This window comes from Hirundo rustica, chromosome 4 (assembly GCF_015227805.2).
Source record: "Hirundo rustica isolate bHirRus1 chromosome 4, bHirRus1.pri.v3, whole genome shotgun sequence".
Lineage (NCBI taxonomy): Eukaryota > Metazoa > Chordata > Aves > Passeriformes > Hirundinidae > Hirundo > Hirundo rustica.
In genome coordinates, this window is record NC_053453.1 from 36196931 (window position 1) to 36213771 (window position 16841).

General features: G+C 41.0%; 1 protein-coding gene across 4 annotated transcripts in view; it reads right to left on the bottom strand.

Annotated features, from left to right (window-relative positions):
* Window positions 1-16841, bottom strand: part of PTPRB (protein tyrosine phosphatase receptor type B) — a 63528-nt gene that overhangs the window by 37793 nt on the left and 8894 nt on the right. For 3 of the 4 annotated variants that reach the window (XM_040063275.2, XM_040063274.2, XM_040063273.2), the window contains exons 3-7: window positions 15411-15649; window positions 9914-10190; window positions 2751-3029; window positions 2116-2373; window positions 182-445 (exon numbers count right to left, since the gene is read on the bottom strand). In XM_040063275.2, coding sequence (XP_039919209.1) covers window positions 182-445; window positions 2116-2373; window positions 2751-3029; window positions 9914-10190; window positions 15411-15649 — 1317 coding nt within the window. Of the gene's footprint in view, window positions 1-181; window positions 446-2115; window positions 2374-2750; window positions 3030-9913; window positions 10191-10358; window positions 10551-15410; window positions 15650-16841 lie in introns of those variants that run through there. The other variant, XM_040063277.1, reaches the window with a different exon arrangement.

Here is a 16841-nt window from a genome sequence, read left to right on the forward strand (position 1 = left end):
TGGCTGTCAGATTAACTCTTGCCAGAGAGTCAGCAGGGGATATTCCTAAAACAGTATTATGCTCTTAATATCATTTTGCCTCAAATACAAATCACTTTGTCTCTTACAATGATTTGCTACAAGGCTAGCACAGGCAAAAATAGCACTAGTTACAATGTTCTTACTGAAGCAGAAGACTTACATGTCCTGCCAGTTGCCATCCTATCGGTGAACAGTTCACCACTGACTGTGCGGGCAGTAACCTGATAAAGACGTCCTGGAGTTAGCTTGTCAAACTGCGTCTCTGTGACTGGTGGCTGCACAGTTTTGACTTCTTTAACTGATCCGAGATGAGACAGAGTGATATTATAGAAATTGAGGTTTCCCAAAGGTCTTCTCCACTTAACTCTTAAGGCATCCAAGCTGCCACCATTAGTCACCATCAAATCTAAGACTTCAGCTGGAGCTAAAAAAGGAAAATAAGAAAGAGAATAAAATACATCCGCCAAACACATAAGACGTGCTGCCTCCCAAACTCCTATAGTTAAGTTTTGATTTTGAATAGTTATATGAGATGAACAATTTTGTCTGAACAGTGAAAGGGCAAAGTCAGGTCAAGTGCAACTGAACCCTGCCCTGTGTAAGACATTGCAATTCTGAGAATGACATGTCTTATGATGCCCACTCTTTTCTCATGGAACAGAAAACCTTTTACCTATGTCTGCCTTCACACCCATCATTTTGACCATAAACCAGATCATGCACATGCTCCTAAGAACAAGAGATGCCTGAATACATTTTGGTAAACAATACAGCATTACTGCAGATATGCCCAATTTACACCAGTGTAAAGGGATTTGAATAATTATTCAAATGTTCCACCAAAACAAAAGCACAGCCACCTCCAATATCTTAATTTCTCAGGCCTGGGGCAAAGAATGTACTGAAATGCGGGACCATGCTGCAAGCTATATGGAATGGTTTTATGTTTTAAGAATACCTGTGAGATTTGAATTTTTTTTCACCCCAAAAGGGAAAGAAATAAGAATTTCTGAAGAAACCAAATGAAATTAGTATCACCTGTTGTCAAGATGGCCACAGCACTCAAGAGTGCTTCCTTAAGAACCTCAGGGGGCTCCAAGTATCAGTCCTTTGTTATCTAAAAGTCTTTCATACCTTTTCTATGTTGCAGTCCCATGAGTAACTCCACACAGCTCTGGCTTTCTCTCCTTCTTCTACCTTCCTTCTGCATTTCCAGCTCACTCCTTCCTATCCCTGGCACAGCTGCCTAACCCTGTCTGTCCCCTGTATGATATCTTACCCTTTCTATCCCTCACACGACCTCCCATCCTTTCCTCCTCACAGCACAGCCAGCAGACTCCAACTAACCTCTCAGCCAATTCACTCTTTAATCACACCCATAGCTGTGAGGGTGAGGCTGTTCCCAGTCTTGGATAATTAACACAGCTGCAATGTATGGGGGCAAGACTGCCTTTAGCACTATCTCTGTCTTCCCACAATAACCCCCTAAACACCCCCGACAACAGCACTCATCTGTGCATCTTAGACATGACAATATTAAGTGAAAATATTGTCATGTCTAGGATGCATCTTAAATTGCATCTTACTCTTCCCAGAAATTAAGGAGAGCAAAAACATGACCTTTTTTTTGCCTACATAAGTATTTTAACCATTGGACTCTAACAGGAAGTCATCTTATCATTATTTCTATGACCACAGAACTCCAGCCTGAAAAATGTTCCTGAAAAAACCAAAATTCTAAAATTCTAGTTCTGTGAATCAGTATCTCCTTGTGAAAAGAAAAAAATCCCAACAATTCACAAAAACCCGTATCAAACCAACCAACTAGGCAAAAAAACCCCCAAACAACCCAAACCACCATTTAATTTTAAAGTTCTTTACCTACTTTACATTTTTTCCCACTTCCCTTTCACACTTCTACTTTTATTTTAGCCTCTAAGTTTGTTGCAGTGATAACTGAGGGAATTAAACAAGCAGCTTATGGCGTCTCTAACTTGGAACACAAATCACTTGTTATTCTGAAATATGTCCTATAATACTATTAGGTTATGGCCTTAGCTTCTTGCTTTGTTGTGATGAATTTTGAAATCGTACCTGTCCTGACTGTTTGAAAATTGCTGCTCTCCAATCCTGCAGCCTGGGTTATGATAGAGAGGTTATACAGGTGACCTGCTGTAAGTCCTGAAAAAGTGTAGGAGGTCAGAGAACCTTCCTGGTGAATCTCATGAACTGGTACATGATTATCCAGTAACAGCAGCCTATAACGATCCACATGTCCAGAGCCAGAAGACCATGAAACGTGGATAGTGTCTGTCTTGGCACTGACCTGAATATTTTTCACGGGAGATGGCACTGTTGGTACAAAAAGAACACATGCTTAAGGCTTAATGGTTATCTCCATGATTTCAGCCATTTTGAATAGATTTACTCTTGGAATATGTTGGTTACCTTTAGTTATTGAAAACCTGACCCCAAACACACAATAAAAATGAGACTCTATTCTTAGCAAACAATTCTCTATGTCAGTCAGAGATTCATTTTTTTTTTTTCTACTTACAATCAATAGATAATTACACACACACACACACACACACACACATATATATATATATATAGCCATGTAGAAGAATTATACCCATTATACCCAATTATACCCAATCTCAAAATGCAGAAGTGCAGAATACATTAAGTGGTTTTACTCAGATGAACTACTGGAAAAGAAGTCCTACCAGTGGATCCACTTATGTGAAGTTTGGGAGTAGTCTTATTTCCAGCAACGGCACTGAGGACAATGTCATATTTATTCCCAGGAATGAGATTGGAAAATGTATTTTCTGTTTTTGAAATTCTTCCTGGTACAGAGACCTCTTGTATCTTTTTATTATCACGATCAAATAATACTAGGTTATACATGTCCACCTTTCCTGAGGAAGGATCCCATTGAACCTGCAAGCTTGTGGGTGTAGTCTTTTCCTTATTAATTTCCAAATGAGATGGTGGCAAGGGATCTGCAGTTATGAAAAAAAAAAAAAAAAAAAAAAAAAAAAAAAAAAAAAAAGAACACAGAAAACATAAACCATTTCTTGCTTCGGGATTGTCTGAAATTTTGCACAGCAGCACAAAAAATCTTCCAAAACTCTCTCTTTATCATCAACACGCTGCCAATACTTTTCAAAAAGTTTTTTTCTTTCTATTTATAAACACTGTGCATTGAAGCCAGTCTACAAAAGAGTCTTGCAGAATCCAGAAATATTACTTTTATATATTTGTACACAGTCACACAGACATACACATAGCAAAACACTTTCACTGTGGATGTATATTGCAAGCTTGGAAATTTGCTGAAAATTAAACTGCAACAACTTTAATAAGAAACAGTAAATATGTAAACCCAGCAAATTATACTCAGCGCCTCAGTGTAATGTACCTTCAAAGATGGCAGCAACAGCTTTCACTTCCTAGCACTCACCCTGAACACTTTATCAGTTATGGGCAGGAGCGTTTATATAATCTTTTGGTTTTAGTATTAGCTTCAATTACTTCAAACAGATTCTGACAGAATATGCTTCTGCTCTGTTGTAGTACTGTGCATATAAATTTAAAAAACCCAAACAGTACACTGGATATACCTTATGGAACTAAGATTGGGATTAATTCTCTGAAATTCTCAACATTCATTACGTTGTTTATTAAGAAGCTCTCCAGTAAAACCTCCTGCGAAACAAGATACACTCTAAAGGAAAGGCAAACTGACCAAACTTAAGAATCTGGTTGCTTTTATTTTCCAGGTGTATTTCATCACTCACAAGACTTGATGCAAACCACACAAAATATATTACTAAAATATATGAACTAAGGTATTGATGTTTATGTCTTCCAATAAGGTTAAGCAAATGTTTATTAAGAAGGTATCATGAAACAACACAAAACAGTGAAATCAAGCCTTCATAAGTTGGGACGCTATAGTTTCCCAAAGATTTAGGAATAAATTTTCCTACTACAAGAGTACACTCTGTGTTACTCTTTCCTAGCATCAGACCAGGAGTGTAAGGAGCATCCAGGCAAGAACTGTGGTATGAACAGCACCTCAAACACAGAAGAACAAAACTGTTTTTCCAATGCAGTCATTGCTGCTTGGTTCCCTGAACAAAGGAGATGAGTAAGTGTCAATCACATAATTAAAAAATGCAATGGAAAGGCTGAAAGGATGAAGTTGAACCTCCCCCCACCTACAAATACATAAGTAGGAGGGCCTTTGAAGCCTTTAAGTTGCTTTTTCTTCAAATTCTGGGTGGTGTGGAAAGTTTAATCACTTCCTACAAAGCTCTGCTGAGAACAGAGTAATGCCGAGTTTTGGTGGTATACTTGGTCAATCAAATACATTAGGAATGTCAAGGAAGCATCTCCTTCCCTGGAAACATTCAAAAACTGACTGGACATAGTCCTGGGCAACCAGATACAGGTGGTCTTGCTTGAGTGGGAGCTTGGACCACATGAACTCCAGAGGTCCCCTCCAAAGTCAACCTTTCTGTGACTCTGTAAAATACTGTGTCCTTTTGAACCCACGTCTCTGCTTAAATTCAAATTCTTCCTTTGGACCACAGAGATGTTAGTGCTCTTCAGAAAAAGAGATGAAAAGCAAACAAACTGATTTACAAAATCGATCAGTAAAATTAATCTTTTCTTGACTGCTTTCTTAAAGGCCAAACTAAGTCTGCTTAAATCTGAAAAAGAAAAAAGTAATATTAAAAATCAATTCAAAGACCAAGCACATGAAACTTTAGGCCAAAAAGTTAAAACTTCACCCAGTTACAGCAACTGAAACAGGAGGTTTTGATGAAAAGTGTCAGGAAATCTTAACAATAGGCTTAACTACCAGCTCCACCTATAATATGTACTAAACCACTAAAGACTATTATGTTGGCAAAAGTGAATAGTGGGGATATAATCTTGTTCCTTGAAGGCAATTGTTCTAATCTGAAAGGTCAGACTTTGGAAGTCAGAAATAAATTCCAGCACTATATATGGTCAGATGCACAGCCAGCTGAAAAAGTTTTAATTTGACTGACATTGAAAGAACAGTCATGATAACTGGCAAGAAGTTTAACCCTCTTTCTGACTAAGTTAGGATAAGGTGGAATGTTCTTTAGCCCTGCAAAAGTAATCACCATTGTCATCTGTATTATTTGCCAAATTTGACAAAAGAAGATATCTGCATTTTTAGAAGCACTTATACTGTCCTGGGTAATCTGTCTTCTAAGGTGCATGAGCAAAGAAGAAAGTTGCGTGCCTAGAAGGTGAAGTTCAGAAATTCAGACTTTATCTAATCTATCTGGTCCAGAAAACAAAACACTCAGTGCTTTGTACATCCGCTAGAACAAAGGAACAATGAGACTGGGAAGTGCCTGGGCTGAAAGAACCCTGGATGGAAACAAACACTTAAAAAACCATTTACATTGTTATACAAGTCTCTGTTGGCAATGACACAACACTGATATATCACAGAAATAAAATATTTTCATCAAGATATTTTTAACCGTTTGACACTACATGAATTAATGCCTCCTGGTCTACAAAGGCATCTTCCAGAAGACTTAATGGTCTTTGAATTATATTGCAACTCCATTTTCACTTTTGGGGAAGAGGCTGTGCCTTGTGTGCACAGCTGCTGCAGACCCAATTTATAGATATGGCTATGTCAAACTCTAGTGACGTGACTCCCAGATACAGCCTGTAAGCACAGAAAAACACCTGCCTTATGCAGGGCAAAAAACCCAAACAGCTGGGGGGAGATACGAGCCCAGGACTTAGTGACCAGGAATTCCTGCCAGTCTCAGTCATCTTCCTACCATATTATCTATTTTTTTCATAGATTTCCCTCTTCATAAAACAGTAACCTACTTCAAAAGAACTTTTCTGAAAGTTAAGTAAAGATGGTTGATTTCTTTGATGTTTTTTTTTTTTGGTCTTCACTAAGTACAAATATCCATTTATTTTGGATGACACGCAACTTGGAGAATCTTTAAAACACAGTTATTTTTCTTCTTGCACTCTGCTTTTGAAATGATGATCATAACCATTACATGATTACAGATGATAGGATTATACAGCCTATAGTTAGAGCCACATCACATGCTGTTGCTACAGATGGCTAGTAAATCAAATTTGTCCCAAACAAATTGGAATTTACAGGAGTGAACACGTGGCCAGGGTATGGTTCTGGCAGTTAGAGAGTTACATATTACAATGCAAAAACACTCCAACAGTCTGTGTCTTAGAAGATAGAATTTTATCTTCTTTTCATTCAAATATTTAATGGATTTTCTAACAAAAAAATTATTTACCTGTTAGTTCTCTCAGTACAGGAGGCTTGGATTAGGCAGTAATAGAATGTAGCACTGCAAAATTTTTGTAGACAATTATTTTTAAAATGGCATTTATAAGTTTATTTTAGAATACATAGTTGAAAGTGGGATAATTGCCAAATTGTTTTTCATGGCTCTCTAGACCAGTATCTCAAATCTGAATTTCAATTCAAAATTGAAATTAATAAATTTAACTGTAATTTAGGATCTAATAATATACTACTATTTTTAACAGACCTAGTCATTAATTGAAATACAGTAATACTGGTGCACCGACATTTGGAGACTTGAGAACTTAAAACGTATCTTTTACTTGAAATCAGGAAAGTCAAAATCCTATCATCTTTTGCCATACATCAGTTCTTAGTTACAGAAATAGTTTTACTGAGAAAACAAAGAGTATAACATGAAAGGAATGACACGTACATATCCCAGCTTTACAATGTCAGCAGCATGCTGACTAGTTGTATGATTTTATGTTCTGTTTCATGCATATATATTTATTTAGAAAAACCCAAACAAATTGTAAATATTAATATGAAGCAAATATGCAGACTTGTGCCTACTAACATTTGTAATCTCAGTTTTGCAGTGGAAAAGTTATCTATAGCTTGGAGCTGATAAATGGTGCTATCAGCATTTTCTTTCTTTCCTATTTTACCAAAATAGCACTAATGTCCCCACTGTTTGTGTTTCCATGTCTATGTATACATGGCTTATGAAGTGCATATGTGACTGTATTTTCCATCATTTTGGATGACTTATTCTGCTTTACAGGATTAAATACTTGCTGTTTGAAATTGACAACCCACAGATCAAAACTTCTTGAGTAAAGAGAGTCACTTTAGAGGACTAGTGTGGATTCTTGTACCCCTATTTTACACATTATTTAGACTTTAGATCTATGTATCCACAAGTGAAATAGAAGCTGCCTCTCTATGAAAAGATTCATAAGGGTGAATCTGGTGTTACTTGAGAGTTTACGGAATCTTGGCGAGCTGCACAATTATTCTATTGGACTATCAAACTTGGAAACAACATAGACCATGATGTTAATGTAACATTATACATACTCAAAAAGCCAATATGGTCTTCTCCAAGCTTTTACATTACCACTGCAGTTGTGGCATGCATTATACATTGCTTTCACCATGAGTTCCCAGTCAGAAAAGATCACACTCAAAATGTTTTGGATTTTATGTGCTTAGCTACTCATGTACTTTGTATCAAAGAAACTTGATGAAAACTAAACTCAGAACTCAGACACAAAAATTTTTACAGGATTGAATATGAGCAAAAAAGCTAGTTTCTGAACAAGGTATATAAACAAACTTGCAACTTTCTCGCACTTTCTCACATTCATTTATTGTATCAAGATCCCATCATTTTGCAAAAATAAAACCCATGAGGATGGGATTCCTTTCACTTCAACCAACTACACTTCAGTTTTCTGGTCTAACCTAGTCTCCTTTGATAGCCAGTGGAGAAAGCACCTTCAATGGACAGCTTAGCCCATCTTCCTTAGAAAAAGAGCTCAAAAAGGGAACCTCACTGACTATGTGGTCAGACATCATGGTTTCAGATGACCCATGACAACTCAGTTCCACTACCACTGAAATTGGTGGAAATTTTGTTTATAATATGGCTGGAAAGACTGCTTATACTTCCATATTCACACTATTATCATCAAGTTACAAAGGAACAGGTGAAAAAGAGCTTCCATGAAACTGGTTTGAAATGCTGCCCCTGGTGGAAACATAAGAGGAATAATCCTCTCCTATTCTGCACTGAAAAGCTTAGTATGGACAATACAACATGGGTTGCTCACAGGCATAGTTTAGAAAAATTCCTTAGGGGGGTAAAAAAAAAAAAAAAAAGACAAATTCTGGGGCTAATTGTGTGTTTTGAACACCATCAAGCAATTCAACTCAAGGAAAGCAAGGAACCACAAAGCAATCTGAGTAGCTCTCTGCAGGAAACATCCATGGCCATGGCCCCTGTATTCTCCTCTCATGCTTTTGACTGATATCTGCTATTCAAAATCCAAATGTAAACATCACTTCAACTATGGTATACCAATTTTAAGTATTTCAACTTAAACTTTAATCAGACTTTTCACTTTGATGTCAGCTACATAGTGACTCTAATGATCAGCTGCTTCCAACCACTTTCATCTTACAGCCTTGAAAAATCTACTTAGTGATAAAAAGTCATAAATGGCATATACAAGCTTCTGTGTTAATGGTTATGCATTAATCAAAATATGCTCCAAAGTGGTATCTTCTCAGCTTCTATGCAAGTGTTCAACAATAGAACTCTACTATACAAAAATGATGGTGATTTATACCCGTGTCTCTGATAATGGTTGATCTATTCTTTCGATTTTCACATTACAAGTCATCAATATTAAAAACAATCAGCATGATGCACAATAAATTTAAATCACTGTCTGCATAGAAACTATTAGTCATTTTTACCAACTGACGTGACTTGTGCTTAGTGTACAGCTGTGACACCAGCAGACTTGACAATGGATTCTCTTAAATTGAGTTAACACAGCAAATAAATGGAGAGTATTTAGTGAATTTGTATGGTTAATGCAGGAAAAAGGCTATGACAAAAAGAGACATCTCTGAACAGGGAACTGTGAACTATTTGGCTGTTGTAATCTTCAATACTAATATTAAGTACCTCTCTAAAACTAACACCTTAGAAGCAAATCAGAGAGGCATTTAATGATGGACTTTATTTAAGACAACTCTGTTTGGGGTCTTGAATTACTACCTTTTAGAGGTCAAACGATATTACATTTTACCATCTTCAAAGAAGCACAAATACAGGCAGAAAGAGGCGAGTTGTGCCACTGCAGCTGTCATTCAGCGCTGTCCATTGCTTCACAGCTGAATTGTTCACATGCCCACCCAAACACAAATGCAGAAAGGAGGCTTTCCTTGGCAGCCCTCTGTCAGGCTGCTGGACCATTTTTACAGCCAGCTATGGATGTGTCACTCTAAGTGCTTTGCACACAGCTGTATATCATGATACCCCACGCGATATCCAAGGAAAACATATAAGAAGGAAGATTCAGCCTTACTTTCTGACTTTTTAGACTCTGGTTAGACAGAATAAAAGTACAGAAATGGACTGAAACAGTAAGTTATCCTTAAAGAAGATTTACCTGCTATGAAATAGATTGTATTTTAAACACAGTAAATAAACTGTCAATTGAGGAACTATGACAACAACATGTTTGCATGAGCACAAAGGACGTTATGGGCTACTACTACAAAAAACAGTTTTCTGACTTAATATCCTCACAGCATCTTCTTTCAAGCTTGCTGGGTTACCTGTCAGCAAGTTACTTCTGGCAGTGGGCTAAAGAGAACTCAAGCGCAGGGCTGCTATGTTCAGCAAACATTGCCCGCTTGCAGTAACTGTAAATGCATCGCTCTTCTCCTCTTGGAGCCGGCCGAAGCGAGGGGAGGGAAAGGAAAAGCCCCGCGCACCTGCCGTGCCCGCGGCCGTACCTGTCTGCAGGGAGATGTTGAGAGCCTCGCCGGCGGCGAGCGGCTCGATGCGCAGGTGGTACCAGGTCCCAGCCTCCAGGCCCCGTAGGGTGCAGCCGTAGGTGCCGTTGCCGGCGGGGGCGGGCTGGCAGCCGGCCGCCTCCCCGTCCTCGGAGCGCCCGCTCAGGCTGAAGTTGCAGGCGCGGCCTGCGGCGCTCCAGCGCAGCCGAACGCTCTGCCCGGCGACGCTCCGCTCCGTCAGGTTGGCGCTGCATCCCTCCTCCTGCCCCGGCGCGGCCTGCGGAGAGCGGAGACAGCTCTGAGAGACGCTCCAGTACCTCCGGGCTCAGCCCCCAGCCCCGTCCCCGCGCCGTGCCGGTGCGGGGCGAACCTGCCCGCGTCCGCCAAGCTCGCCCGCGACCTGCGAGGGGCGACCCTACACCGCCCCCTCCTCCCGGCCGCTCACCTTGGTCAGGGCCAGCGCCGTCCACAGGGCGAATCCCGCTCCATAGCTCAGCATCGCCGACAGTTTTTAACCCCAAAAACCCTCGCGGGGAGGGGGAAAAAGGGAAAGGACGGCGGGGTTGGGGGACCCGAAGAAACGAAGTGGCGGCGGCGGGCCCCGGGGGCCGCCGCTCCCCGCCGGGCTCCGAGCCCTGTGCCGGGCCGCCCGCCTGCTGCATGCGCTCGGGGCTGCCCCGGCCGCCGAGCCGCCTCCCTGACACCGGCCTGGGGTGGGGGGGCTGCCCGCCCGCGGCTGAGGAGGAGCGCAGGAGGCGGGGGAGGCGGCCGCTGCTTCCCACGCTGCCATTCTGACCCGGGCTGACTCTCCCGGAGCCCTTCCCGCCGACTTCCGCAATCAAGAGGCGATTTCCTCGCGTCTCGCTGCGGGGGGCGAAGCTCGGCGAGTCGGGCCTGCCGCCCCCCGGGGCAGGAGACTAGCCCCGGGGTGCCGCCCCTCTCTCCTTAAGGATCCCACCTTCCTCCCGGCTCCTCTCCCACCCCACTTCCCTCCCTTCTTCGCTGCTTCCTCCTCATGTCGGTTTCCTCCTGTGTCTTGTCTTTCCAAGCGTTACCCCCGGCGGACGGGGCCCTTCAGCGATGCCGCTTTGAGGGGCGGCACTCTTGTCTCACGCTGGCTGCGCCTCACTTAGCGCTGCCTTGCCTTGTTTCGTAGTTGCATCGCCACACAATGTCTTCTTGCCTCTGTTCCATCTCGCAGCTGCCTTGTCTCATGCTGGTCTTGCCCCTGCCCCACCTTGCTTCTCGCCTGCCTTACCTCACGGCTGCCTTGCCTCCTGTGGCTCCTTCTCCTGCATGCCACTCCTCTTGGCCACCTCGCCTCATGCTTGTTTCTTTCCATGGCCACCTCACCTCACATGGTCTCCTCACACCTGCCACCCTGAACAGCCGTCCCACCTCCTGGCCCACCCTCCTCTCGGCCTCAGCTATCAGTAGCCCACCACTCCAGCTCCCACGTCCCAAACTCTGATGTTTTTAAGGGTTAACCATAGACCACCAGGGCCTCCATTCTCTCCCTGGCCATATGGCACTGCAACCAAGAGGCCTTGCATCCAGGAGAGTCCAGCAGAGCCCAACACTGAGCTCCTGCCTGCAGCAGCAGTCTGTGAGCAGCCAAGTCATCTCTGTTTTCTGTTTCAACTTATGTCCTCGAAACAATTCCTTCCCACATCCCTTGAATAACTCCCAAGCTAAAATTATACGCACCATGGAAAGCAAGAAAGCCTCCCTGTTTTCAGACCGCACCAATAAAGCAGTGTGCAACTCCGAGTTGGCTACTGCCAAAATGAAAACTTTCCATTTCTGTCATGCATACCCGTTTCCTTCTTGTTTAAATTTCAGCCTCTGTAAACTTGCATATAAGTGTGTATGTGGGGAGACAGGGAACTGTAGACAGAAGCATTTTGCACCTTCAGATACTCAAATACAAAATAGCAGCCATGGAGTGAATTTGAGGGTGCACAAAAGAGAAGTAAATGGACATTTACTTTCTTCAATGGGAATGGTATTTTCTGCATCTTTCTGTACTGCATTATGTGTGTGGGATTTTAACTTTTAAAAGGAGTACCTCAAATTCAACACCATCTCTGTTTCACCTTTGCTCTCTTTGAGAGAGAAAACGGTTCTAGGTTTACAAACGTTTAGGGGAGCTGCTGCTCTAGTATTTTTCTGGGCACCAGCCTGTCAAACAAGATACAAATATCTGAAAAGCCTTAGCTCTCCTTCTTCTGTTCTGAAATCAAAAGTCTGAGCACTCAAGGGTGTTACCTGCACCTACAGAAAACAACTATCACGGCGGAGCTCTGTGCCTGGTCCTAGGGACATGGCACTGAAAGTGTTGTGCTGTACTTTGCAAAGCTGAGGATAGTTAACAACTTTAGGATCATTGTCTTAAGTGACAATATAAATCTGTATTGGTTATTATGCCATTCTCAAGCCCATCACAGAAGAAGATCTCCCTTGGAAGAGATGTTTTACATACTTCAGACAGAAGGAGGAACCAAACCCCAAAGAGCTAGCACAGGGATAATCATACCATTGATGGGAAACACAAGGTGTATTTCTTAGACCTAAACTGGAACTAAAATGACATACGTGGCTTGTAATCACTTAAGGTGAGAGTTTTACAGTTCTTTAGGCGATTGTGCTTTTTGGGCTTAACAGCATAAACCACACCAATACATTTCCAGCACTAGAGAAGTGCAAATCTGAAGGCTTATTGGGATGTTTGGATTACTTCAAAACTGTCTCTAAAAATTAAAACATTCAGGGTAACCTGCCTTTTCCTGAAATGGAGCTCATATTCTAAGGATTTTTGGGAACATCCATGACCTGAATTTGCCGGGAAAATATAATTTAGATATTTAGATGTAAGTTGTTTAAGCAGATGTAATAAATAACAGGAAAAAGAAGCATAGTCAACACTGCAAACATAAAATTCAGGAAAAAAAGCAGAAACTATCACAAGTAAAATGTAAAGGCTTTTGAAAATAAATATCTCTTTGTCTCTTCTAGCTAGCATAAGATAATTTGCATAGGAAAATTATATTACTACTTCTCAGAAGTGCTCATAATTCAGAAGTTCCTACTTTATTATTGTTGCTATCATAAAATCTTTACTTTTTTGTATTAGTAGGAAAGTACTGGTTTATTACAGGTTTTGAGACTTCCTTCTGTATGTTTTCCAACAGAAGTTACTATATGGGTAAAGTCTGACACAGATGCCTATGCCAGCACTGGAATAAAACATGAGGCATCCATCATTCACTGGTGGCAATATATTTATATAGAATAGCCAACACAATGCAAATAATTATTTCCAGACTGGTATTAAATAAATAAATGGGCTTTTAGTAAATCAGCAGTCACACAGCCTTTAACACTTACTAACCTGTGTGGCAAGCCAAGAAACTAATTAAACTGAAAAAAGAGCTGGAAGTGAGTTTTGGGAGTTGCCGGATGTGTCTCTAATAGCAGGCTCCAAGGTCCCTTTTAGACACTTTCCCAAGGTTTCCTGACTCTTTTTTTTTTTTTTTTTTTTTTTTTAACACCAACCCCTCTGTCTCTCTAATCAAGAGGAAATGGGCTTTGCATAGCTTTTGTCATGGATTCAAAGTGCAAGCTGCAGTTTTACTTGAAATCCAAGACAGGTCTAAACTAAACATTTTGTTAAATTGAAATGTCACTATTGTCCCCCCCCCCAAAATGGGTATGTGCACAGCCAAATAACAACGTGGCTTTACTTCTGCAAACAAGAGGCCCCAGCCTGGGCAAATGCAGCTCATAGAAGGTATTGTCTTCTTCACAACAATACTCAGCCCTATGTGTTTTCAAAGTATTGTGTTAAATCAAGTTAATACTTTAAACATCCCTGAAGTTTGAAAAAAAAATGTTATAAACTCCGTTCTAAAGACTGGGAAACAGAGAGGAAGGCCAAAGATTTTAAGTTTTTGTGTCTAAATTGCTATATCTAGATTCAAATGTCCAGAGCCAGTTAGAGGTTGCAAGAGAAAGCTATTACTGATTTTTTTTTTTTTTTCCTTTTTCCATAGATATGCCTAGACAGCTTATCATAAGAATTCTGGTTTGAAAGTTTTACCTAAGCAGCTTGCTCAGTGCAAATGATGTAATTCAGGAAGTGAAGTGGGGTAAAAATACAAGAGGCATTAGTTTCTGTTAAAATTATGCCATTTCTCTTGCTTTGGCAGGGTTATGTAGTAGTAATAGTGCTGCTGGAGGCAGTTTGGATAATACCTGATTTTATAGGACATTTCCCTTTGGAAGGAACAAGTATTCTGGGCAGGAGGTATGCAAATGAACAGAGGGCATGAGGAGACAAGCTCAGCCTAGATGCACTGAGCCAGAAAGATCATATTTAAAAAGAGCTGCATCAGTTGTGGACTGCGGTGCAGTGCATCCATCCTTGGTTCAGTCCCTTCCCCTCATCAGTATCAGAACAGCAGTGTTGGGGTCCATAAGCCATCAAGTTTATGGACCCTGACACTCTGTCCACAGCCTTCCCAAACATAAAACACATTTCTTAGTCTTATCCACTTCCACATATAGTAGTAACTGAAACATGTTTGCCTGCCCCAATACATTGATTGTAGTGTGGTCTCCTGGAAGATAAACCACAGGGAATTTAGGGATTTTCAGTTCTAAGCCACTATGTGATAATAGTGATACAGTGACCAGTAATATCCTGCATGCTTTAGTTCTAACTGCCCATACGCGTTTTGCCAGTGGTGATTCCAGATTTGCTCTCAGATTATTGAACTGAGTCTTGCAGAAAAGTAAGACTGGAAATTGATTTGGAGGAAATGGCCTGCCATGTGCTCCTTCTACATCTGGGGATGGCAGCCCTATTCACTTTCTCTGCCAGGCCAGTTTGTGGTTGGACAGAGCAGAGACCAAGTACTGTCTGTGTGTTTCCACTCTGCCTATCAGCAAGTAGATAAGCTGACCATGGGCAAGGCCAGGGCTCCTTTGAGGCCAGTTAAAGCATTTGGATTTCTCTTGCTTTGATCTGTTAACAGTGTATGTAATTATCTGTAAATAAGACCATTGCATACCGTAATTCTTAGCATGTAATTAGAGCTGGACCCTCACATCATGCAGCAAGTAATACCAGAGTCCGAGTCACTGAGAACAGATACACAGGTTCCTGTGGGTCCGGCCACATCCGGGAGCTTTCCATTGCTTCTCACATACCCTAATTTCCCTTGAACTTTTCCCAGTGTAACATACACATTGGGATTGGGCTGTATAGAAGAGTGAGAATTTTTCTGCAGCTATGCTTCTAGCAAAGGACACTGTCAGCATGAACATCAAAACAAAGCATCCCACCAAAACCAGAACAAAGGTTAGTCCTGTAGCTAATTTTTTTCAGGTTTTGGTTTGTTGTTTTTTTAAGCCCACAAAACATCCACTTGTAATAGCTATCAGGCTCCACAGAGTGGAGCAGGCTTAATAAAAATCAGTAATTCTTCTGTCTTACCTCTTCTGTAGTACTAGAGTACTGAAGAGTGGTTGTTGGAATCCAGGCTTTCTCTGTTACTGCAGTTTTCAAGTCAAAGTAGAGGTTTTCAATGGGATTTTTACTGAAGTGTTCAGTCACATTTCTGATGAATATCTCTGTGCTACTCTTCAACACATTTTCAGGCCTAGAAGTAACAGCATTCGAAGAGAAGGATGTAGTTCTAGTACTCCACACAGAAGTGTCTGCATCTTGGAGATCTAAGACAAACAAAGGAAAATTATTAACATCAGCTCAACATTTTTATAAACAATTCACTAGATTCAACAAATGTGGCTGATACAACTTCCAAATAGTTTAAGTGCACTTCTCAGTTCTATAGGTTTTTTATTTTCAGTATAAACATGTTTTTGCATCAATACCAAAGCCTGCAAAACACAACCAGAAAAAAAAAAAAATTAATGTCCCTTACCATTCATTTAAAATACAGTCTGTCAGTGATTCTGAAGGGAAGAGGAAGATTGTACTTTGTCATTGAGGGTACAGTGTTTTTCATTTGCAACTTTTCCACTTGCTCGTATTTATCAAATGGCACACAGTATCAGCTTTATGTTGTCAACCCTCGCCCCTCCTTTCTAAGTGCATGGGCCAAATTCTCATCTGCCTTTTGCTGGTGTAAGTTTAAAATGTGGCTTTGTTCAGTATAATTTTTCAAGACGATTTTTTCAAGATTTTTTTTTTCTCAACATATGTGTTCAAGGTAAGTTCCTTGTGCCCACAGGAACATTTCTCTTGCTTCTAAAATCAGTTCTGTGCAGACCCCATACTAGTCTCTGACTGCTGCCTTCCTAAGGCTCACCTAATGATCTATCACTTAACTGAAGTATCTAAATACAACAGTGAATTCGCTTTTTTAGTCACGTACTCTTCAGAGAAAGCCAAAGTTGCAATTAGAGCTCAGGAAAGATTTTACTACACATTTTTCCTCCACATTTTCATGGCTCTTCCTCCCCATTGGTATGTATTTAATATCCTTTCTTTGTGGCAGTGAGGGCAGAGTTCAAGCTGTCATGGCCTCTACATCTGGGAGCATCACATTTCAGCTAAACTATTGGAATTACTCACTGCCCCCTTCTCACAAAATCTGTGTTGCCATTGCTGTAACACAGCTAGTGTGTATTGGCTCTATGCCCAAGACACTTTGTCTGTCCTTGAACTGGGGTCTCCAGCATGACAGAACCTTGTTTTGCTGCTGAGCTACTGGGCTGGTTGCCATTTATAACAATTTCAGCTCACAAATCCTTTAAAAACAAAGTAGTGACTGGGTTAAATTGCAGCAGAAGCTTTCAAATGCAATTACTTGGTGTGCCATTATGATGTCTTAGCTGGGCAATGTGTGATTACCTCTTACCTAAAGGAGCAGTGGGTAAGCTTTCACAAAATCAACATTAT